The sequence below is a fragment of the Megalobrama amblycephala genome, linkage group LG11 (assembly GCF_018812025.1).
Source record: "Megalobrama amblycephala isolate DHTTF-2021 linkage group LG11, ASM1881202v1, whole genome shotgun sequence".
Taxonomy (NCBI): domain Eukaryota; kingdom Metazoa; phylum Chordata; class Actinopteri; order Cypriniformes; family Xenocyprididae; genus Megalobrama; species Megalobrama amblycephala.
The window spans coordinates 25,535,332-25,559,179 of NC_063054.1; the positions used below are offsets into that span (position 1 = coordinate 25,535,332).

General features: G+C 40.6%; 1 protein-coding gene across 1 annotated transcript; it reads left to right on the top strand.

Annotated features, from left to right (window-relative positions):
* The first annotated feature begins 15,397 nt into the window (after positions 1–15,397).
* Positions 15,398–23,584, top strand: cacng1a (calcium channel, voltage-dependent, gamma subunit 1a). Its single transcript, XM_048206966.1, has 5 exons — positions 15,398–15,898; positions 20,348–20,422; positions 20,886–21,023; positions 21,195–21,448; positions 21,772–23,584. The coding sequence occupies exons 1-4, from the start codon at positions 15,664–15,666 to the stop codon at positions 21,422–21,424; spliced, it is 678 nt and encodes a 225-aa protein (XP_048062923.1). The 5' UTR covers positions 15,398–15,663; the 3' UTR covers positions 21,425–21,448; positions 21,772–23,584.
* Positions 23,585–23,848: the final 264 nt, after the last annotated feature.

A 23,848-nucleotide genomic window follows, 5' to 3' on the forward strand; every position in this document is an offset into this window, starting at 1 on the left:
TGCTATGGTACCATAACAGTACCATCACTAACCCCAGAAATGTCTCAAATCAACAACAAAAAAGGCTGCTTCTATTTTTAACTCTTCTGTTTTTTTCTGTTATTTTATATCATAAAAGCCTAAAAATAAAATAAATGTATAGACTAATACTGCCCTAGTTTCTTGCAAATGCAGAATGTTCCCCAAATGTTGTATTCATTTGGTTTAGTTTTTTGTGAACTATTTTTTAAGGTTGTTTTAAAAATTCACACTGTCACCAAGCTCTTCCCAACCATCTCCACTCTGCCCCTGTGTCCAAATATCCATTTATCCAGCCTACTTCCATTAAAAAAATATGTGAGCTGAGTAGTGTAGGATTTGAGGGCGAACCAGACACAAATTAATCTTGCAGATGATCCATTCAAACAGAATATTTAATAGAATTCTGAATCAACACTCAGGACCCTAAATCAGAGGATATTCCATTCAGTCTAGGAACCCTCAGCTAAGTACTTTATGGTCATGCACGCATCCTAACTAAGGAAGAACATTGTCAACTTGGGACAGTAAACCCAAGACTAATATTCGAAAAGACAACACATTGAAACTCACAGCTTGAGCCCCACGAAGATAACGCCAGAGGTTGTGTGATCCTGAAACATAGATACAGACCTTCTTCTTCTGAGTGACCTCTGAGTGACACAGAGTTGAAATCCACAGAAAAACCCACAGATATATTTTTATATGAACTGCATCAAATTGTTCCAAAACAATGCTAGATGGATTTGTAATCAAACACCGTTCCACTGCATAATTCTATATCTTGTCTACACACTATACATATGGTTTATTGAAAGTGTGCCTTGTTTGGTATGAATCTCTAAATCTCTATTCATAATTCAAATTTTGGCTTGAATGAAATCTGAGTAAAATGTATCGTATTCTTTTTATAGAAATCATGTCTAAACTGTACTCTCTGCTAATAGCAGGGAAATTAAGAGACAAGGTTTGTGTTAGATTTTAGTTCATGTGTTAGAATAATAAAAAAAAAGTCTCATTTGTATTTTTAAAGAGGACTGTCTTGTGTTATGTGCTTACGAATTTAATGTCTTAAACTGCCAATGTTACCTTGCTAATAGTGTTTTCACGATAGTTTGGATATTCATATCCACAAAAGAGCTTATAGTTATGGCCCGTTCAACTGAACGCTGGATGATTCATTTGCTCGGTCGTAAAATAAGTGACTCTTAAAATTCCATATAAATAAATTAATAATTCCGTTTAAGCTAAATATACTTGTGTCCCTTAAAGTAACATGTCTGAATTCATAGTATTCATAACACAGTAGGTGAAATTTACCCAGATGACCTTCTGTTTCTGATGAGTGCATCCTTTGAACACTACAATATCCCATGAGAGGAGTTGTGAATGGCTGTTAAGCAACACTACTGATGACATAAGTCACATGACAGAGACAGATGTAGTATGTTCAAATTTCTTTCATACTACACACATTCATGCTATCTAGAACATACTTTTTTTAAAGGTAGCAAAGAAAGTTTCAAACCAAATGTTGTACCTAGGGATGCACCGATACTGATACCAGTATCGGTATCGGGCCCCATACCAAGCTTGTGTACTTGTAAAGCTCATAAATATACCCCTGATACCAAAGACCAATACCTTATGTTACATAACCGACAGAATTTTCCGTGCACAGACACCGGCGGCAGCAACATAAACAATGTCAGCCTCAGAGGTATGGAATTCGTTATCGATTAAGGCCCCGATGTACTTCAAACTAAGTTCTTTTTCGTTCTTCGTTTAGGAGTAAAACGAAGTTCGAAATGCGTGACCAGCGATATACTGTAATCGAACATCTGATTCCGCCCACACTGCTGAGAGCGATGGTTAGATGATTATGTAAATACGTGCTGTACGCTTTCTTCTCAGTAACAAAATAAACACAACAAAAATGAGAAAACTGCAAGCATTTTTAATGAAAGCTAGGTGTTTTGCAGCTGAAGGTGTTTTGCAGCTCAAACGAACTTTTCCGGAAAGTTTGCTTTGGTAAGCCGTTTCGAACTTCCAAAAAGAACACAAAACAAACTTAATTTCGCCCTGATTTTGTTCGAAATGATGTCACATCAGTTCATTCTTCGATTTCGTTTGAAGTATATCGGGGCCTTTAGTGAAAGCGGGATAGGCGGAATCGCGCTGAATGACACAGACCAGAAGTGCTCTCTCTCTCACACGCGCTCTCTCTCTTTCTTGCGCGCAATCACAGTTCTCTCAGACAGCGCGTGATCAGTTCTCCTTGTTCCTGATTGGTCAAATGCACAAATAGTTGTCAAATTGTCCATCGTGTGGAGTATCTCACGTAAATACAGTCGGTTCCCATTCAGTCAGTCACGTTCAACGTTACGTCGATACTGACGTAATGGGGTCTCGCCAGGGAGCCCAATCACCTCCAAGGATACAAAACAAGCCAATGGGAATTGGCCTGGGAGATTTACATGCCGGGCCCCTCCCCCGACATCCGGGTATAAATAGGGCCGACATACTCACCTTCATTCATACTTTTGCTTCGGAGCTGATCAGTTCGGTCATCTTTCACCTCTTAAAAGAGAGCAAATTTCTTTGAAAGAGCAAACAGCAATTATAATTGCTACAGGATCATCCTGAAAAACAGCCATTTTAATTGCTATCGTCTTTTTGTTCCGGTGGCTGGTGAGGTTTTCTGAAAGAGCAAGCACGGGCGATCAGCGTCTTTTTCAAGATGTCTTTTCGTCCGTGTGTTTCTGGATGCGGTCGTTTCCTGACCTCCTCTGATGGCCACGACCACTGTCTCACGTGTCTGGGTAGACCGCACGCTGAGTCAGCGCTCGTGGATGGTACATGCCCTCACTGCGAGGGCATGTCCATGTTGGTGTTGAGATCGCGACTTTCCTTCTTTAACACAGAAGTGAGAGTCCCCTCTGTCGCTACCCCAGCGCCGGCGGCTGTAGCGGCCGCCGGTCCGGTTAGTGCTCTGGGAGATCTGAGGATCACAGTGGGAGCCACTTCGTCGAGCCCATCCCCACGAACCTCCCACTCCTCCACAACACCATGTGCCGTCGAGCTGCCGCCTGCTGTCGCGGGGCCCTCCTCGGGGGTGCCCCACGTCACTTTCGGCGCTCCGGAGGAGGATCGGATGTCGATCGCTGCATCGGGGAGTGGGCTGAATGGTTCAGGGAGCGACGATGACTCCGAGCTTCCGCCCTCTGGGGTGGCTGCTCAGTCGGAGGCGGACTCTGAACTAACAGCCATGCTTGCCCGGGCCGCCGCGGGCATCGGTCTCGAGTGGAACCCTCCACCGTGTCCCGAGCGCTCGTGGTTGGATGACTGGTTTCTGGGGTCGGGGCGCGGTGCTCAGCCGCGTCCCGCCCCAGTGCCGTTCTTCCCGGAGGTGCATGAGGAGCTCCAGAAGACCTGGTTGGCACCTCACACTGCCAGACTACGGTCCTCTGCCTCCTCCACTCTCACTACCCTCGATGGGGGAGCCGCCAGGGGGTACGTGGACATCCCGCAGGTGGAACGTGCGATTGCGGTGCACTTGTGCCCGCAGTCCGCGGCCACCTGGCGGAACTGTCCGCGTCTCCCGTCCAAGGCAGGTAAGACCACGGCCGCTCTCGCGGCCAAGGCTTACTCCGCCGCTGGACAGGCGGCTTCTGCCCTGCACGCCATGGCCATCTTGCAGGTCCATCAGGCGAAAGCTCTGAAAGAGCTGCACGAGGGTAGTGCTGAGCCAGGGTTGCTGCAAGAGCTACGCACGGCGACCGACCTCGCCCTCCGGGCGACGAAGGTCACGGCGCGCGCCCTGGGTCAAACGATGTCCACCCTGGTGGTCCAGGAACGGCATCTTTGGTTGGACCTGGCTGAGATGAGGGGTGTTGACAAAGCTCGCTTTCTTGACGCCCCCATCTCCCAGGCCGGCCTCTTCGGCAACACTGTCGAGGACTTCGCTCAGCAGAAGCAGACGGAGGCCATCAAGCACATCCTGCTCAGGCGTGATGATGCCACCAATCCGCCACGGGCTGTGCCTTCGTCTGTTCCTTGCCGAGGGCGTCCTCCTGCGGCTCCGGCTCCTGTGAGATCGGAACCCTCCCATCCTCCTTGAGCCACCCGCAGGAAGGCGACGCCCCCCGCCCAGTCCCGTGGGTACTTCTGTTGTCCGGATGGTTCCACTCGTACGGAGTTTGGGGGCGTGGCTACGCCTTCCCAACCCGTCCCGTTGGCTCATTCGGACAATCAGACTCGGCTACGCAATTCAGTTCGCCAGGCGTCCCCCCAGGTTCAGTGGCGTTCTGTTCACCTCGGTGACAGGTCCCAACGCCTCTGTCCTGCGGACGGAGATTGCGGTTCTTTTGGCGAAGGACGCAATAGAGCCTGTCCCTCAAGCCGAGATGAAGTCTGGGTTTTACAGCCCTTACTTCATAGTACCCAAGAAAGGCGGGGGGTTACGACCAATCCTGGATCTGCGTGTCTTGAATCGGGCCCTTCACAAGCTCCCGTTCAAGATGCTCACGGTGAAACGCATTCTCACGTGCGTTCACGCCCAGGATTGGTTTGCAGCAATAGACCTGAAGGACGCATACTTCCTACGCTTTGCGTTCGAGGGGCGGGAATATCAGTACAAGGTCCTACCCTTCGGGCTGTCCCTGTCTCCTCGCGTCTTTACCAAAGTCGTAGAGGGGGCCCTTGCCCCGCTCAGGGAAGTGGGCGTTCAACGACTGGCTCATTCTGGCCCAGTCCCGAGAGCAGTTGTGCGAACACAGGGACCTGGTGCTCAGTCACCTCAGCCAGTTGGGGCTTCGGGTCAACTGGGAAAAGAGCAAGCTCTGCCCCGTGCAGAGCATCTCTTTTCTCGGTGTGGAGCTGGACTCGGTCAACATGACAGCACGTCTCACCAACGAGCGTGCACAGTCGGTGCTGAACTGCCTGAATTCGTTCTCGTGGAAAACAGCGGTCCCACTGAAACAATTTCAGAGGCTCCTGGGGCATATGGCATCCGCAGCCGCGGTCACGCCGCTCTGACCTTGCTTTTCTACGGGCCGGTGTGCCCCTAGTACAAGTGTCCAGGCATGTTGTTGTCACAACAGATGCCTCCACCACCGGCTGGGGTGCCATATGCAGTGGCCAGTCGGCGTCTGGCTCCTGGACAGGACCCCATCGCCATTGGCATATCAACTGCCTCGAGTTGCTGGCAGTACTCCTTGCGCTGCGCCGGTTTCGACCGCTGTTGCAGGGCAAGCATGTACTGGTCCGGACGGACAACACATCGACTGTAGCGTACATCAACCACCAGGGTGGTCTACGCTCCCATCACATGTCGCAACTCGCCCGCCATCTCCTCGTGTGGAGTCAGCGCCGACTCAGGTCGCTGCGCGCCTCCTACATCCCGGGCGAGCTCAATCGTGCGGCCGACGCGCTCTCACGACAGCTCACGCTCCCAGGGGAATGGAGACTCCACCCCCAGGTGGTCCAGCTGATATGGAACCGGTTCGGGGAGGCACAGGTGGACCTGTTCGCCTCTCAGGAATCCGCCCATTGCCAGTTGTTTTATTCGCTGACCGAGGGGACCCTCGGCACGGATGCACTGGCACACAGCTGGCCCCGGGGCCTACGCAAATATGTGTTTCCCCCAGTGAGCCTCCTTGCACAGACACTGTGCAAGGTCAGGGAGGATGAGGAGCAGGTCTTGCTAGTTGCGCCATATTGGCCCAACCGGACCTGGTTCCCGGAACTCATGCTCCTCGCGACAGCCCATCCCACCTCCTTTCTCAGGGGCAGGGCACCATATGGCACCCGCGTCCCGATCTCTGGAACCTCAATGTGTGGTTCCTGGACGGGACGCGGCAGACTTGAGTGCCCTACCGCCCGCGGTAGTTGACACCATCACTTCGGCCAGAGGTGAACCTGCAAGCACTGCCCCCGGAGGAGGCAGACCCAGCCCTTGCGTTGCTGTGTCCCGTTCGTGCTCTGCACGTTTACGTGGACCGCACGCAGAGCTTCAGAAGCTCTGAGCAGCTCTTTGTCTGTTTTGGAGGTCAGCAGAAGGGAAAGGCTGTCTCCAAACAGAGGTTGGCCCACTGGATAGTGGATGCCATCGCCTTGGCGTACCAGTCCCAAGGCGAGCCGTGCCCCCTCGGGTTGCGAGCTCACTCCACTCGGGGTGTTGCTTCTTCCTGGGCGTTGGCGCACGGCGCCTCTGTTGCAGACATCTGCAGAGCTGCAGGCTGGGCGACACCGAACACATTCACGAGGTATTATAATCTCAGAGTGGAACCGGTGTCCACCCGTGTGCTTTCTACTCGTAGATAGCCATGGGTGTTCTCTTGCTGTGCCATTTCCCTCGGGAGAGGGAATGCGAGCACTTTTCCCGCTCCTCAGTTCAGTTCCCCGTAACGGCGAACCCTGGGGAGTTCCTCCTGCATCCTGCGGCAGCCAGACGTGGCGGAGGCGTCCGGCGCTAGGTCCAGTACTCGTGTGTATGCCCAGCTGGTCTGCCCTTGTACTGGGCTAGATGCCCATATGCTGTGATTCCCCTAGGGTAATCCCATATGTGTTTGTCCATGGTAAGGTTTCCCTGTTGGTAAACCCGTGTCTTTCCCTGGGCGGCTTCGTTTTGCCCTATCTCTGATTGCTAGTCGTTCCTCCCGGAAGGTAAGACCTACATCAGAGATCTTCCATATGCGTTACTGTTCTCAGACCAGTCCATATGTGTTTTCCACACATTATCTCCCTTCGGGCAGGGTGTGGTCTCCGTAGCTTTCCCCTCCTCGGGGAACGCTTTCCTGGCGTTTTTGTCGTTGCTGAAAAACGTGGGATCGAGTTCCGAAGCACTCTTCCCCGTGGGTAGGAACAGCAGCTTCTCCACGGTAACGCCCCGTCCTCTCCATCCCACCGGTATGGAAGACATTCCTGGGCTTACTCTGGGCGCTGGAGGGTTGCAAGTATGGGCTGCACTTGCATTGGCACGCCTCAGCCTGCCAGCACCTGCCTCCCTAAAACTCGTAACATGGTTCAGTTGCTATGGCGCTTTCCACGGGACCCCATTACGTCAGTATCGACGTAACGTCGAACGTGACTGACTGAATGGGAACGTCTAGGTTACTAGTGTAACCCCCGTTCCCTCCTTCTGGGAACGGGGGTTACATTAGTTACGTTCCCCTGCCATAGCTTTGGGTCACCGCTGAGCGGCCGGATACCATCTCGGCTCCTCAGCAAAAATATGAATGAAGGTGAGTATGCTGGCCCTATTTATACCCGGATGTCGGGGGAGGGGCCCGGCATGTAAATCTCACAGGCCAATTCCCATTGGCTTGTTTTGTATCCTTGGAGGTGATTGGGCTCCCTGGCGAGACCCCATTACGTCAGTATCGACGTAACGTCTCCGTTCCCTCCTTCTGGGAACGGGGGTTACACTAGTAACCTAGACGTTATGGCTTAAGTGGACGTAAACATTTGGGTGAAAACAGGATATGTGTCAGTATCCATGGATTTGGTCTTAAAGGGACCATAGCCTATTTGTCATTAATGTTAATAAAACAACTAAAGATGTTAAATAAATGGATACATGGTAAAGAAGCCTACTGTATCTGAAAAACAAATTTATTTAATTTTTTATCTCTATAGTATTTGTTGTATTGTTTGTAATTTGTTTGTAATTTTCTTTTTATATAACAACAATTATATATATTGGTAATTATGCCCTTTGAAGGTTATTGGACACTGTGAATTTTTTGTTCTTTAAGTTTGTGACAAGCAGATAAAAATTATTACTTTTTTCATTAGAGTAATAATAAAGAAGCTGTCCAACATTAGTCATTAGTCTTACTGTGTTGTGCTTGGAAAACTGCAACATCACCCCCCAAAAGAGAGAGAGAGAGAGAGGAATTAATGGTAACACTTTACAATAAGGTTGTATTAGTTAACATTAGTTAATGCATTAGTTAACGTTAACTAACCATGAACAACACCTCTGTTCAGCATTAGTTAATGTTTGTTAACGTTAACTCACGCATGTATTAATGCATCTATTCATGTTAACAGCGCAAGTAGTTAACATTAGTTAATGCATTAGTTAATCATTGTTAACATTAAATCATGCATATATTAATGAATCTATTCATATTAACAGCGCAAGTAGTTAACATTAGTTAATGCATTAGATAACATTAACTAATCATGAACAATGCCTCTTATTTAGCCTTAATGTTTTAAGGTTAACTTACTGTACTTACATTAGTTTATGTAGCAGTTGACACATTTCTAACTCTCCACTCACTTACACTAAAATAAGGTAAAAAATACCATTGTGTACCTTATCAGCATTATTTATTACCAAGGCATTGATTTGGGCTGTAAATATAATTACGAAGTGCAAACCATCTGAACATTAACAGATATGTTGTTCATGTTTATATGCATTTTACTATCATTACTTACATTCAACAAAGCATTTCTTAATGGAATATGTGAACCTTATTGTAAAGTGTACACTATTTCATCATTAACTGATGAGTTACCAACATTTGTAGACACTTTATTAACATGACTTACCATTAAAAAAGCATTCATTAATGGAATTTGTGAACCTTATTTTAAAGTGTACACTATTTCATCATTAACTGATGTGTTACTAACATTTGTAGATCCTTTATTAACATGACTTACCCTTAACAAAGCATTCATTAATGAAATTAAACGATATTTTGAGCCAATAATCCACACCTACCCATAAACCTACCCATAACCATTTCTTAAATCTCCGTACAGTTATAAATAAAAGAATAAGAGACAAGCGTAATCACAATAATTTATTTTTTTGCAAAAATGTCAAAAGTTGTACCGAAAGTACGTTAGTTCAAATGATGATGAGTTGCAGTCGCAGTCCTCTCTGGCGGTAATAGTTTTAATAGGGTACAGAGCAGAATTTAAGATAATAATCCATGAAAATATGATGAATCCGGCTTCTCTCCGTGAAGGCGCGCACTCAAATGTCAATCCACTGAAACACGGCATGTCGCAATCTGTGACGAAGCAGGTGAGAACCAATGAGCGTTTGATATCAGTGCCGTAAACCATGCCGTAACGGATCTCGTGGGCGCGCGCGACTTTTTAAAATTTGAATCATAGCGAGTGCGGGCTTTGACTATGACGGTCGCTGCTGAGAATGAAGATGAAGAACGACGGAAAAAATGCAGAATTTGGATATGTTCCTTACAAACATATGGATTATAAAGATTTGGAGTACAGCGAACAAAAAAGTTGATGTGATTTGTGAATTTATGTTGTGCTTTGGTGTGTCTTATGCATTGTCAGTCACTGCATAGGAGAAAACGCCTCACAGCAAACAAACTAAATATTACAAAATGGGTAAACAATTACAGACATTTTATTTTTCATTTAAATGCTTTGTTAATGGTAAGTCATGTTAATAAAGGATCTACAAATGTTAGTAACACATCAGTTAATGATGAAATAGTGTACACTTTACAATAAGGTTCACAAATTCCATTAATGAATGCTTTGTTAATGGTAATTCATGTTAATAAAGGGTCAACAAATGTTAGTAACACATCAGTTAATGTTGAAATAGTGTACACTTTACAATAAGGTTCACATATTCCATTAATAAATGCATTGTTGAATGTAAGTAATGATAGTAAAATGCATATAAACATGAACGTTCATGTTAATGTTCAGATGGTTTGCACTTCAGAATTATATTTACAGCCCAAATCAATGCCGTGTTAATAAATAATGCTGATAAGGTACACAATGGTATTTTTTACCTTAATTTAGTGTGAGTGAGTGGAGAGTTAGAAATGTGTCAACTGCTACATAAACTAATGTAAGTACAGTAAGTTAACCTTAAAACATTAAGGCTAAATAAGAGGCATTGTTCATGATTAGTTCATGTTATCTAATGCATTAACTAATGTTAACTACTTGTGCTGTTAATATAGACACAATGGCATTTTTACCTTTAGCGTAGACGAGTTAAAAATGATCACTCTTAGTGTGTCAACCGCTACATAAACTAATGTAAATATGCACAGTAAGTTAACCTTAAAACATTAAGGCTATTTACAGACATTGCCCATTATTTCATATTATCTAATGCATTACCTAATGTTAACTACTTAACACTGTTAACATGAATAGATGCATTAATATATGTGTGAGTTAACGTTAACAATGATTAACTAATGTTGAACAGCTAGGTGTTGTTGGTTAGGTAATGTTAACTAATTGAATTAACTAATGTTAACTAATTGTGCAGTTAACATGAATACATGCATTAATATATCCGTGAGTTAACGTTAATAAACATTAACTAATGCTGAACAGAGGTGTTGTTAATGTTAATTAATGCATTAACTAATGTTAACGACTTGCACTGTCAACGTGAATACATGCGTTAATATATGCGTGTTAACGTTAACAAAGTTTAACTAATGCTGAACAGAGGTGTTGTTCATGGTTAGTTAATGTTAACTAATGCATTAACTAATGTTAACTAATTGCGCTGTTAACATGAATAGATGCATTAATACATGCGTGAGTTAACGTTAACAAACATTAACTAATGCTGAACAGAGGTGTTGTTCATGGTTAGTTAACGTTAACTAATGCATTAACTAATGTTAACTAATACAACCTTATTGTAAAGTGTTACCGAATTAATAAATGTATAGGCATCGATATCGGTATCAGCGTGTACCAGAAAAAAAGTGTTGGTACTCGACCTCGGTCCTTGAAAAATGGTATCGGTGCATCCCTAGTTGTACCTACTATAAAGTATGTAGTTTCTTATTCAGCGTGTGTTCTCCCAGGACCATAATCATGTGCATCTGTCACTCATTTACCTGCAATCATGAATAGCACTTACAATATGCACAAGCCCTCTTTCAGTGTCTGGTCCTGGTTTTTACCTGGTGTGTGGTGGCTGGGATGTCATCCTCTGACTCCTGTCCAGGAAACAGAGGGAGAGGAAAGCCATATTGGCACTCAAACAGGACTCACCCTGTGGTGGTTTAAACTGAGATTCTTGAGATTCCAGTGAGAGAAGAATGTACATGGGTGAAGCTTGATATTTCTCTTACTTTTCTGTGAAAAGACAGCTCCTACCCCCATGTCTGAGGTGTTACTTCCAACACAAAGGGCAGCTCTGGGTCAGGGATAGTTAGGATTGGGGTGGACATAAAGAGTCGCTTCAATCTGTTGAAGGCTTGGTTAGCTCTGCCTGTCCACACAAACAGCCTGGCAGACTTGTTAGTGTGGAGAGAGGCTCTGCAACAGAACTGAAGTTTCTTATAAACTGACAATAAAAATTGAAACAGCCCAGAAACAAAGTCTGACGGGGCCAATCCAAGACTGCCTGGATCTTGCCAGGATCCCTCTGGAAGCTGCCCTTGAACAAACAGAAGCTGAGGAAAGAGACTGCTAGAACATGAAACTCACTCTTCTTCAGTCTCATGAAGGGCTTATTCCTCAGTAGCTAAGTCAGGACCTGACGGAAATGCTGAACGTATTCTTGGTAGTCGTGGGAGAATATCAGAATGTCATCCAGATAAATTAATACAAATGTATTCAGCATCCCTCAGAGAACATCATTAATAAAGGCCTGGAATATGGCTGGGGCATTGACCAGGCCAAATGGCATTACCTGGTATTTGTAGTGGCCCATCGGGGTGTTGAATGGCGACTTCCACTTGTCTACCTCACAAATCCTGAATATATGGTATGTGTTATGAAAATCCAGTTTAGTAAAGATGGTGGCACCCTGCAGAATCACGAAAGCCGTGGTCCTGAGAGGAAGAGGGTATTGGTTCTTGATGGTAATACTGTTTAAACCCCAGTAGTCTATGTTGGAGGCCTTCTTTTCAAAGAAGAAAAAACGGCCTTTGCCAATGAGGTGAAAGGACAGATGTACCCGCTGTCCAGGGTTTCTTTGAGGTATTTGTACATGGCTAATCTCTCGTGGCTGGAGAGAGAGAATAGAGCCTTCCATGAGGTGGGCAAGTACCAGGCAGCAGTTCAATAGTGCAGTCATAATATCTAGGAGTCAGTGTGACAGTTTGGGCTGTACTGAAGACTTCATGGAGGTCCACACACTGAAATCTTGTGTATTGCTAGACAAATCTGGATAACTAGGGAGGATGAGCTAGAGACTTGGTTGTGGCTGGCTCCAACTTGGGAACAGCCATGATATCCATGGATGGGGTCTCTGGCACAGAGACAGAGCTCCACCTGAGGATTTCTGGCAAAGGTTCTAGGAATGTCTCTAGTAACTCAGGAGAATGACAGAAGGCAATGTCCGAGACCGGGCAGTTAGTTCCCCATGTTTTAACAAACCCTCCTGACCAGTCAGTGTGCAGGTTGTGAACAGTCAGCCATGGGAAGCTGAGGATTAAAGGGAGCTTTGGAGAATGAATCAAGAAGAGCTGTATCTGTTCCTGGTATTCCCCCACGTGTAGATGGAGAGATGGGCTACATTGACTGACCCGTCCTGAACCTAGAGGACTGCCGTCAATTGCTGTTAGATTTAGGGGTTTATAAGGGTCATGAGCTGTATGGCAAGCCTCTTGTCCATCTCAAAGTCCCAGTGGTCAATGAAGTATACAAATTCGGGGGTGGCAAAATGTTTTCTTTGGGGAAGATGCTTGGACACTAATTTGCATATTTTGAATATGTTTAGTTTTTACCTAAAACTTACCCCGTTCTGATGGTAATACACAAGTATTTCATATGTGCTTAATCAGATCTCCCTTTTATAGCATATATAGTTTATAAACAACTGGGAGTCATGACCTAAATATGATTTTTATTTACAATAATAAATCCTAAAATTTGGCATTAGTAGCTTAGGCCTACTTTTTGCACCATCAATCGCGCTCTCACTCATGCTCCAAGGATCTCCCGTTCTTGGCTCATTTTGACTCCAACAGAATTGTTAACTGAAGTCTCACTCTGACCAGGTCATTTGAATCAATGAGTGCAATTGGATCGGTCCAGTTCACTGATGTATTGTTCAGTGGGATTTGTGAACCAATTTAGCAGGTTCATTGAAAATCAGCTCACGAATTGGACACCACTATTAATGATTTCTTCAGTTCAACATAATGAGGAATGACATGTTTTTATGGAATGTAGTGGAGTAAAAAGTAATATAGTATAGATAGATAGATACTTTATTAATCCTTCACAGAAAATAATATTTGTTACAATAGCAGCAATCACATAATCCTTGCACACAGACAAACAACAAACAATTATGTTTTGGAATGTAGTGAAGTAAAAGTTTCCCAAAATAAAAATACTCTGACAAAGAACAGATGAAGTAAGGTAAAAATACTCCTATAAAAAGTACTCCCATAAAACTCCCAGCGGCCCCAGAGTCTTGTTAGGAAGAGGAGTACATTTATAGAGTCAATTTATAAAGGGGATTAAGCTCCAGTTCAAACTGGTCACATTTTTAAGGGAATGAACACAATTTCTAATTTAGTAGCCTATGAAAGCTATGTGAGTTCCGTATATAATAATTCAATCATGACAACTCTCGGAATGTATTTAAACAGCATTTATTAATATACATGGAATGTACATAGGTTTGGTCTTGGCGGACTAGATCTGCTACACTGCTGCTGCTGTTGGATGAGTGAGAATACATCTAAAATGCACATGAAAACATTGAAGTGAATTTAGGCTGCTGCAAGGAAACCTAGGGAGAACCCCCAGAGCAGATCTAGGCAGGTGGTGCTGGGGAAGGTGGAGGGCAAGTGAAATCCCATGTTGTGCTGCAATGAACTGATCCAATTTGAAGTCAGGAATGTTCTGTTTGACATTGTTAATAAAGAGTCTTCTGTGCAGTCACAACATGTCTGTCTTTTTATTTCTTGCTTTTACATGTGCTAGGTTTCTTCTCTTTTATTTTAATTGTATAGTACTCCACACATAACTTAACACAGTGCCATCTAGTGGCTTTCTTAAGTAACAACAATCAAATATCATCACATCCCCCTTTCTTTAAAGAAAACATCAAAAAATAAACTTAATGTATTTATATAACACATTCAAACTTGCACTTATTAAACAGCTAATGAAACTTATAAACTAAAAAAAAATAATAACATTTCCTCCTATATTTAAAGCAATTTCTTACAGGTTCAATCTATCAGGTTTTTTAATATGTCTTGTAGATCTTCTAAGTGCAACTGTGTGACTGTTTGATGTTTGAGTATCTGTGTGCAAATCAGTTTTGCGGTCAGTTGTTTTGGACAGCGCAGTTGAGTCAGACACAGCATTGCTTTGATCCAAGTCTTCTACTTCTTTCTCAGTCTTTAGCAGATCACGTCTGTTACGTCTGAGGATTTGTCCATCATCTGTTTTCACCGTATAAGATCTTGGAGCTACTTCTTGCATAACTGTAGCCTTTTTGCTCCAGTTCTCATCACTCCTGGTACCATGTTCTGTTTGACATTGTTAATAAAGAGTCTTCTGTGCAGTCACAACATGTCTGTCTTTTTATTTCTTGCTTTTACATGTGCTAGGTTTCTTCTCTTTTATTTTAATTGTATAGTACTCCACACATAACTTAACACAGTGCCATCTAGTGGCTTTCTTAAGTAACAACAATCAAATATCATCACAAGGAATAAATAGGTTATGTAGATAGACAAAATGGAACGATTAGATGACCCATTGTCTTTAATTGAACCAATCAGCTGCTCGGAAGAGTTTCATGACTGAGCTATATATTTGTACTGCATGTAGACAGTCTGCGCACACAACAAAACCATGTAAAATGCACAAATTTACAAACATCATTCTCCTGAATGTCTGGTCAGAAGTCTTTACACTTCATCATATGCTGATGGTGTGGTTTATTGTGGCTGCAAATGCTCTAGTTACCCAACTCCCCATAACTTTGAGGAAGATCTAGTAGATTTGGCTGTTTTTGAAAAGAAAAAAAAATCAGAATTTTAGTTTTTGGACAAAATTTTTTATTTCAGTGTACAACAACTGATACTATTTTGAAAGCTCTTATTCATACATTTTAATGTCTATTTACCACAGTACTTCATATTTGACTACTTTTCTGTTTGGAGCAAAGGGCAGAATCAAATCAGTTGTCCTACATTTTAAAGATACTTCAATAATCACTTTAATGAAATTTAATAGTTTATAAATTTAGTCTATCTTGTCTCTCATATTATATTCAATACCACTTATACCTAATGCTATAATTCAACTTGTCATGGAATGGACACGCCCTAGTTATGGCAGGTGGTAAATGATATGTCAACAGCCAGACATTAGACTCACAACACACATTTATAGAAGCCCAACTTATCCCCCACAGACCTCTTGTCAGACAAGCCAGTTTGGTCATCAACTTTCCTGACGAGCCCCAACAGCTGCGACTTGAGCCTGGCCTCTCAGCATAAATACTAGGACAGTGCCATTTAGCCTCTTTTATCCATGCACAAGTTCTGCACTGAGCCTTTAAGAATCAAGAACTGGACCAGGTCTCTGTTCTATACTGTCCATATATTCAGTGATTTCTTCACTGAAAGAATTGCTCTCGTGTCATTTTTCGTTTTATCTGTTGATTAGCATTGGATACAGGACAAAATGAAGAAGGAAACCAAGACAAAAATCTTGTTTTTTATAATATTAGTTGGCTCAGTGTCCATGTTAACAGCAGTGGTGACAGACCACTGGGCTGTGTTGAGTCCTCGAGTGGAGAACGTAAACACAACATGTGAGGCAGCCCACTTTGGCCTTTGGAGACTTTGTAAGAAATTCATCTATATTGAGGATGCGGAACTTGTTGGTAAAGGCTGTGGACCTATCAGCTTACCAGGGGGTAAGTGACAAAATGAGAAATGTTGATCAGATATACAGGCCTCACTGAATATCTGGTCCAATAACCTTTATCCTGCATAAAGTTTATTTAATAGTTTTATTTGTTGTTTTTTATTTGTTATTTTTTCCCTTTGCATTCACTATATGAGGTGAAATTATTTTTAAAGCATTTAAAGCTAGTTAAAGTAAATCTCAGTGTTTTAAGGTGTATTTGAAGGTTAAATGTTGGAGAGCATATCTTAACATAGACTTAAAATTTGTTTTACTCCTGTATGTGCAGGACATAAGGTGAATTGCTTTAAGCTGAATTTTCCAGCATAAAAAAAAGGTTAATTCTTAATCTATCTGGTTGTTTTTAATTGGTATATAGTCCCTATCCCCAAATCTGTAAAGTGTGAAATTGATTTTTTATTTTACAACACAGTGTAAAATATAATGCTCTACCACTGTATTGCTAGAAAAAAGGTAAAACTGTCATTTATTAGCATATATTATTTATATTATTTATATATTATAATTTTATATATAATGTAACAAATCACAATATATACATGTACATTTCTATATGAATATAATATTATAATATAAGTATATAGTTATTATTAGTTATTATAAGTTAAGTATATAAGTTAATTACATTTCTAATTCTTTGTATTATGTATTATGTATTTGTATTTTGTATTCTTTGTATTATGATTATGTTTGTTAATGTTATTGATGTTATGTTATTTATCAAACTGTTACACAAGAATTATACAATATTTATGCAGGATCCGCACAGGATTAGGGTTGAAATGCAGGGTCTGCACAGGATTAGGCTTGTTACTCATTGGGCCCTATTTTAACGATCTAAACACAAAGTGTAAAGCGCACGGCGCAGGTGCACTCAGGGCGTGTCCAAATCCACTTTTGCTATTTTAACGACGGAAAAATGGTCCGTGCGCCGGGGCGCATTTTTGAAATGGGTTGTCCCTATTCTCTTAATGAGTAATGGGCGCAACTTTCAATAAACCAATCAGAGTGTCATCTCCCATTCCCTTTAAGAGCGAGATGCGCTCGCGCCATGGCGGATTGCTATTTACATGGCGGAATTTGTTGGCGGAAAAGCTGAACGCTTTTCAAGCGAAGAAACCGATCTGCTCGTGCGCAAAGTTAAACGTTTAGTTAGAAGTTAAACGAAGTTACATTTTTATATTTATGTAGCCTACACAATAATATTCTTTTACACTGTAATCCTTTTGTTTTTAATATTTGGCATGTTTGTGTGATGCGCATCCCTGTGTGTAATAAGCAAAGTCAATGCGCACTGTGGACGCGCCCAGAGGCGCAGTTTCTACCAACGCACTCTAACAAAAAAACATTGCGCCATTGACTTTAGACTTTAGACCAGGTTTGAGTTGGTCTATGGCGCAGTCTATTTTCAGCTCCTTAAAATAGCAATGCGCCAGCAATGCGCCTGAACACACCTCTTTTTTAGACCAGCACGTGGGCACACTAACTGGCGCAAATGCATTTACTAATTTAAGGACGTGGCGCTGAACGGGAAAACGCGAACGGCGCCGGACGCAAACTAGCAAGCACACTTGCGCTGCGCCTTGCATCGGATTGCGCCGGGTGTATTATAGGGCCCCTTATCTTAAAAAATGTTTATCTAAAGGTCTGTTTTTACATGGATGAAAAGGCACAGATAGAGTGCCTAGCATACACACTCTAAAAAATGCTGGGTTAAATATGGACAAACCCAGGGATTGGGTTGTTTTCACCCAGCCATTTTTTTTCAACCAATTTTGGATTTATTTTTTTAGCCAGCAATATAGTAATATAGTAAAAAGAATGTTTTTGCTCACCCCCAAATAGGGGTAAATTTGTGGGGTATTTTAAGCTGAAACTTGACCAGACCAGAGACTTATATTACATCTTGTGAAAGAAGGCATAATAGGTGCCCTTTAACCCAACCTGCTGAGTTTGTCCATATTTAACCCATATGGGTTGTTTTTAACCCAGCATTATGGGAAGTCCTTTGCACATTACAAATGGAAGGCACTGTTTTAAAGCCACCTTAAAGCATTAGATAATTAAGTTTGTAAAAAAAAAAAAAAAAAAAAAAATAAATGTCTAGATTGTTTCGAGCTGTAATCTAGGCATTAGCTATGCCCAAACCTTTGACTGAGTATATATATTGTTCACAAAAAATTGTTCTTCTAAAAATGCATATCCACTGTAATTATAAAACCAAGAGATAATCCGAGGTTTTCAGTGTCTTTACAGAGTGAGTTCCATATATTTATCTGGCCCTCAGTCAGGCCCATTCTCTGTCTGTGTGACGTTTTAGGTGGTATGAGAGCTCTTTTATGGAGATCACTGTTAAGCAGAATGACAGGAAGTACCTACCAGGTGTGGACTATCAGTGACTCTTAATCTGAAAGACAAGAAGTGACAATGCCATGCCCTACAGCTATAATACCATAACACATTTTAACACATTTTTAACAAAATAACAATAATGCTGCTTTTTTTTGGACCCTATCCCTAAAGTCCAGGCATACACCTACATCTAAATTTAACCCTAATCATATTAAACCTGCTGATTTGTAAAAATGTCCTCAAAGGTCCAGGAAAGCAACCATGGTTTTGAATATGTTCACAATATGAGCTGTACACAGTCGACATGTCACCTTGTCAAGTTATCATGAGGACACCACATCCAATTTCAATTATATGCCTGTTAATTACCAGTTAGGCACTTTATTTAAACTTGTCTTAAATAAATGCTTCTCCGAGCTGGAAGGAAGAAAGTATGAGAAAAGTCGATTCAAACTTGTGTCAGTCATGTAAAAAGCTATGTCCACTACCTTTACTCTTCATTGCTTTGCTCTTTCACTGTTACAAGACAGGATTGTTTTGCAATTTTATCTATTTAATTTATTTTTTTCAGCCGCTCTGATATGCAATGGGAAAGGGGAGAAAGGATGACTGGAATAAGGTGGTTTTGAACTTGTGTCAGTCATGTCAAAAGCTATATCCACTATCCTTACTGTTCACTGCTTCTGTTTTTTTTTTTTTTTTTTTTAATTTTGTTGTCTCAACCAGACAATGGTGGATGGATGTAGTGTAAATATCTTTTGCCAACAAGGCTACTAAGTGTAAATTCTAAATAATAATAGTTTTTGATCCCAGACTCTGCTCTGAGCTTGATTTATATCAAATCCTTTTAAGACATGTTTCCTAAAAAAAACTATTAAAAAAGGCTGAATTTAAACACTTAATTTTATTGTTTTTAACACAAGCTAAAACATAACCAGCTTTGTGAGTACGTGTGTGACTGGTCTTGTAAATGCAGTCAGTAAAATTTATAAATAGGCTGTGTAAATAGTCAGCTGTCCCAAGATAGGAGACACTCTTAAATTAAGTGTGGTGCAATTCCATTTATATGACTGATGGTCACATCTGAGAGAGCAGTATTGGCCCTCAAATAATACCCCTCTGACTGACCCTATAGGGCAAAATTAAAACTTGGTACCCTGTTTGGTAACAGGGTAACCAGAAACTTATGGTTACCTTGGTACCTTGTTTGGTAACAGGGTAACCAGAAACTTATGGTGACATGTTTTTGAAAACATATCAAGATTTTGTTCTTCCTCCCCTTCTTTACCTAAGCTTGCGCTATTTGCAAAACAGTTCAAAAAGAAGCTTTGTTTTTATTTAAACATGAGAGCATTAGTGTAACTAACAACAGACAGTTAGATTTGACTTAAAATTACAGGGTTACTTTGGAAACATGTACAATCACATCTGCTGTAAGACATGACATTATACACTCCATCACTTTTAACTTAGATCCATGACAGTTTCAGGGATTTTGTAAAAAATATTAGAAATGAGACTGCAACATTGTAGTATCAACTTTCAACTTTCATTTCATTTATTCATTTAATACTGCTTGTTTAGTGGCACTCACTGTAAGGGTAGCTCAACATGCCACTCAGAACTATAGCTGTAAGTAGTTGTGAAACCAGACTTCATAAGTCATTTCTGTAAATAAAACAATACAATTCCAGGTAAACAGCATCAGATTGTAAGATTTTGTTTTTAATCTGTTTTCTCTTTTTTAAATAGTGATTGAACACATTAGGCAGATGGCAAAGATTGATATGCTTTGACGACACAGTCTTTGTCATACTGGCAGCCTCAAGGAGCCAACTGTCATTTACAGTTGTCAAATAACTCAGCAATAACTCACAAGAATTATTGTGAGAGTATGATTAACCCAAGTCTAATTATACACATATCATCAAAAGTAGTCACCAAATGAAAAATAAATTTCCCTTTGAACATTTCTTTGTTTTTTTTTTTTTGTTTTTTTTTGTTGTTGTTGTTGTTGTTGTTGTTTTTTTGTATGTATAATTTCAATTAAGTTAATAATAATAATGCTTTTTCTTTTTCTTTTCAGAAATCAACTGCTCTTACTTCAGACACTTCACACCCGGGGAAGATTCTGAAATCTTTGAAGTTAAAACTCAGAGAGGTAAGTTCAGTGAAACCAATACTAGCCTGGACTGACTTTATACTTTATTGGTTGAAGAATGCTTTTGTGCACATTAATATCTTATGCGGTATGTATTGTAAGGGGGAAGCAGTGGAAGGAACATATGAATGATGAAATGGGAAAGCATCACAGGTATAGTGGACAGTTACCCCGTTTCTGGAGGAAACACCAGAGTGTGCAGAGTATAGAAACTGTTCATAAAGGCTTAGGGAAAGCATGAGTCATATCATATTTGAAAGTCATTGTCATAGACATTTGATTCACTGTCATATTTGAAATCAACATGTAGCTCTTGCTGATTCTTTCTTTCTTTCTTTCTTTCTTTCTTTCTTTCTTTCTTTCTTTCTTTCTTTCTTTCTTTCTTTCTTTCTTTCTTTCTTTCTTTCTTTCTTTCTTATTTATTTATTTAATTATTTATTTATTTCCTAACTTCTTTACTCAGAATACAACATCTCAGCAGCTGCCATAGCCATCTTCAGTCTTGCCTTCATGATTCTGGGCACATTGTGTGTGTTGGGTTCCCTCAGAAAGGGAAAGGACTATCTGTACAAGCCTGCTGGCATGTTCTTTGCTTTTGCAGGTATGATGGAACATCTAATCAGCTTTCTTTGCCTTATCTGAAACAAAAATAGATAGATAGATAGACATTGTTTTTCTAGATCAATTCTATGATTCTACAACTTTTTACATTAGTGGAAAAAGCTATAGGGAAATCTTTAATAAAACCTTTTCATATCTTCTCTGTCCTCAGGTCTGTGTGCTATCATCTCAGTAGAGGTAATGCGGCAGTCAGTCAAGAGGATGATAGAAAGTGAGTTTACTATCTGGATCGAGTATTACTATTCCTGGTCTTTTGCCTGTGCGTGCACGGGTTTTGTCCTGCTCCTCCTCAGTGGAATTGGTCTGCTGCTCGTCTCCATGCCACAGATGCCTAGAAATCCATGGGAAACCTGCATGGATGCTGAGCCTGAACAGATATAGAGCAATGACACCAGATGTCAGCAGGTAAACCATTGACTCACAGTTTACCTTGACCTCTTTGATACAAAGTGAGAGCTTGACAAGCAGAGGTCATAAATTAGCTCAGCAACTTCCTTTCCCCCCTGCAAACTGGCACTGAAAAATATAGGTGTGTAACACACCAAAATCATGCCAGCAATTAGCCAAGCATTTTCATTCTTTATATTATTATGTTCTATATATGTAATCTTTCAACATCGTAAAGTGTAAAATCTTTAAATGTAATATGAAGACTGCAGCTGGCTTTATGTAACTGGAATTTTTGTGTTTTAATTCTTTACATAAACTTTCCCTGTATGTCTGTTTAGGACACTGGGATGGTTTAAAATGGAGAAGGGTTGCAGAACAATTGTGATTGCAAGGACTGAGGTGTTTATTAACACCTGACTAACATATTTGAAGGATTATGTATTTGGAAAGTTCATCTGCACTAATCTGCAGATAGTGAGTATTAAGAAAATAAGAATCAATTTTCAGGATTTTTTCAAGATTTTGCTCCAGAATGCATTATTCATGTCCTGTAAATGGATTTAGTTGTTTTTTTTTTTTGTTTTGTTTTTTAAAGATGTGTGAATGCTACTTTAGTTTTGTGTAAATCTCATTTTCATAATAACTTTAACAATAATTCTCTTTTGCCTTGGGCACAGTGATGCTTTCAACTGCCCTGAGCAGAATGTAAATGTTTGGTCTGTTGCATTTACTGAATGGCTGGCCAGACATTTTGGAATATTGTCAGATCTTGCAGGTGCAAATAAAATGCCATCAATCTCACTACCACTATTTACTCTGAGACTTTCCAAGTCTACAGCTTTCCGAAATGTCCCACACTCTGTGTTTACATGCTTAAAATGGATAGGTGTTTAAATTAATTTGTTTTTTAAATTTCCCATTTGCTCAATATTTTTGTTGATTATAATTGTTTCTCTACTTTAAAATTAGCAACAATAGTTTTAATACACTCATTCTCAGCTGGTTTTCCTTCAGGACCCTTTCAGGAACTGTAGTAATTTTGTGGTCTGCACAAATTCTGTTTATCTATGTATTAAGCTGTAACCTGTAGGTCAGAACAAACATGCAACCTTGGGTGTTTATCCACCAGTTGAGAACCACTGATTTAATATACAGAATATATATATATATATATATATATATATATATATATATATATATATATATATATATATATATATATATATATATGCTGAAAGAGAAATATAGAAAATTGCCCTGTATGATTAAAAAAGATCTTAACATCAAATTTGTTGTCTACAAATTTAAATTCATGAGGCTTTGTGACATTAATTTAAATTCAGAACATTCTAATTTGCTTAGTGGGCTTAAAAAGTCTTATGCTTAGTTCATACTTCCTCAGCAAACTCTTTTATAAAGTTGGCAGCTGGATTTAGAATGTGGGGATCACTGCCACTGTCACAGTCACAGTCACATGGCTTAAACAAACACCAATTTGGTGTCAGAGCCATAGCCTTGTTGGCAGCTCTCCAACATCTAGTGCAACAGCCGTTTGGGTAACCCAAGTTCAAGTCACTGATTCCTGATCATGTTCCCCTCTCTCCTCTCCTATCACTTTATGTCATATCAGTAATAAAGACAGACAATATAATAATAATAATAATAATAATAATAATAATAATAAAGTAGTAGTAATAGTAGTAGTAGTAGTTACATTGTACATACTCGAGTATGTACTGATTAATATTAACTTCATTACTATAGATTTACGGTTGGGGTTAGGGTTTGGTTTAGGGTTAGTTACATATAATTATGCATAATTTACTGTTATTACTATAGAAAGTACATGTAATGTGTAACTATGTCACCTTTAAATAAAGTGTTACCTTTTTTTTTTTCCTGGTGGCAGTTGGTCATTTACTGAGGCAAATGCTTAAAAATGTCATGTTACAGTGAATACTTTGTATTTATTTATTTTTTTGATGTTGTTTGCATGCAGAACAAGAGGCCATGTATATTTGGCTTGTGTTATGCTGCCCAACAGAATATATGTATTTCTGATGTTATACCCCTATGTCATGTATTTCTAATAAAAAAAAAGAAAAGAAAAAAAAGAAAAGAAAATAGGCTCACTCATGTATTCATGCTAAATCTGCCTCTGTTATTGTGATTCATTCAAAAATGCATAAAAAAGATTTAAAGCTACAAAATTTATTTAATTTACACCATTGCACAAGGGCTTTTGATATATTTAGCTGGAACGAATCTTTCCATATTAAATTTTGTTAAAGGTAAAATTTAAATATTCTACTCTTATTAAATGTACCATTGTTCTTCTATCTTACTGAACTGTTATTAATACTGCGGCAAATTCAAATGCTTTCTCTCTGGATCTCCGAACGCTTTGTAGTAACA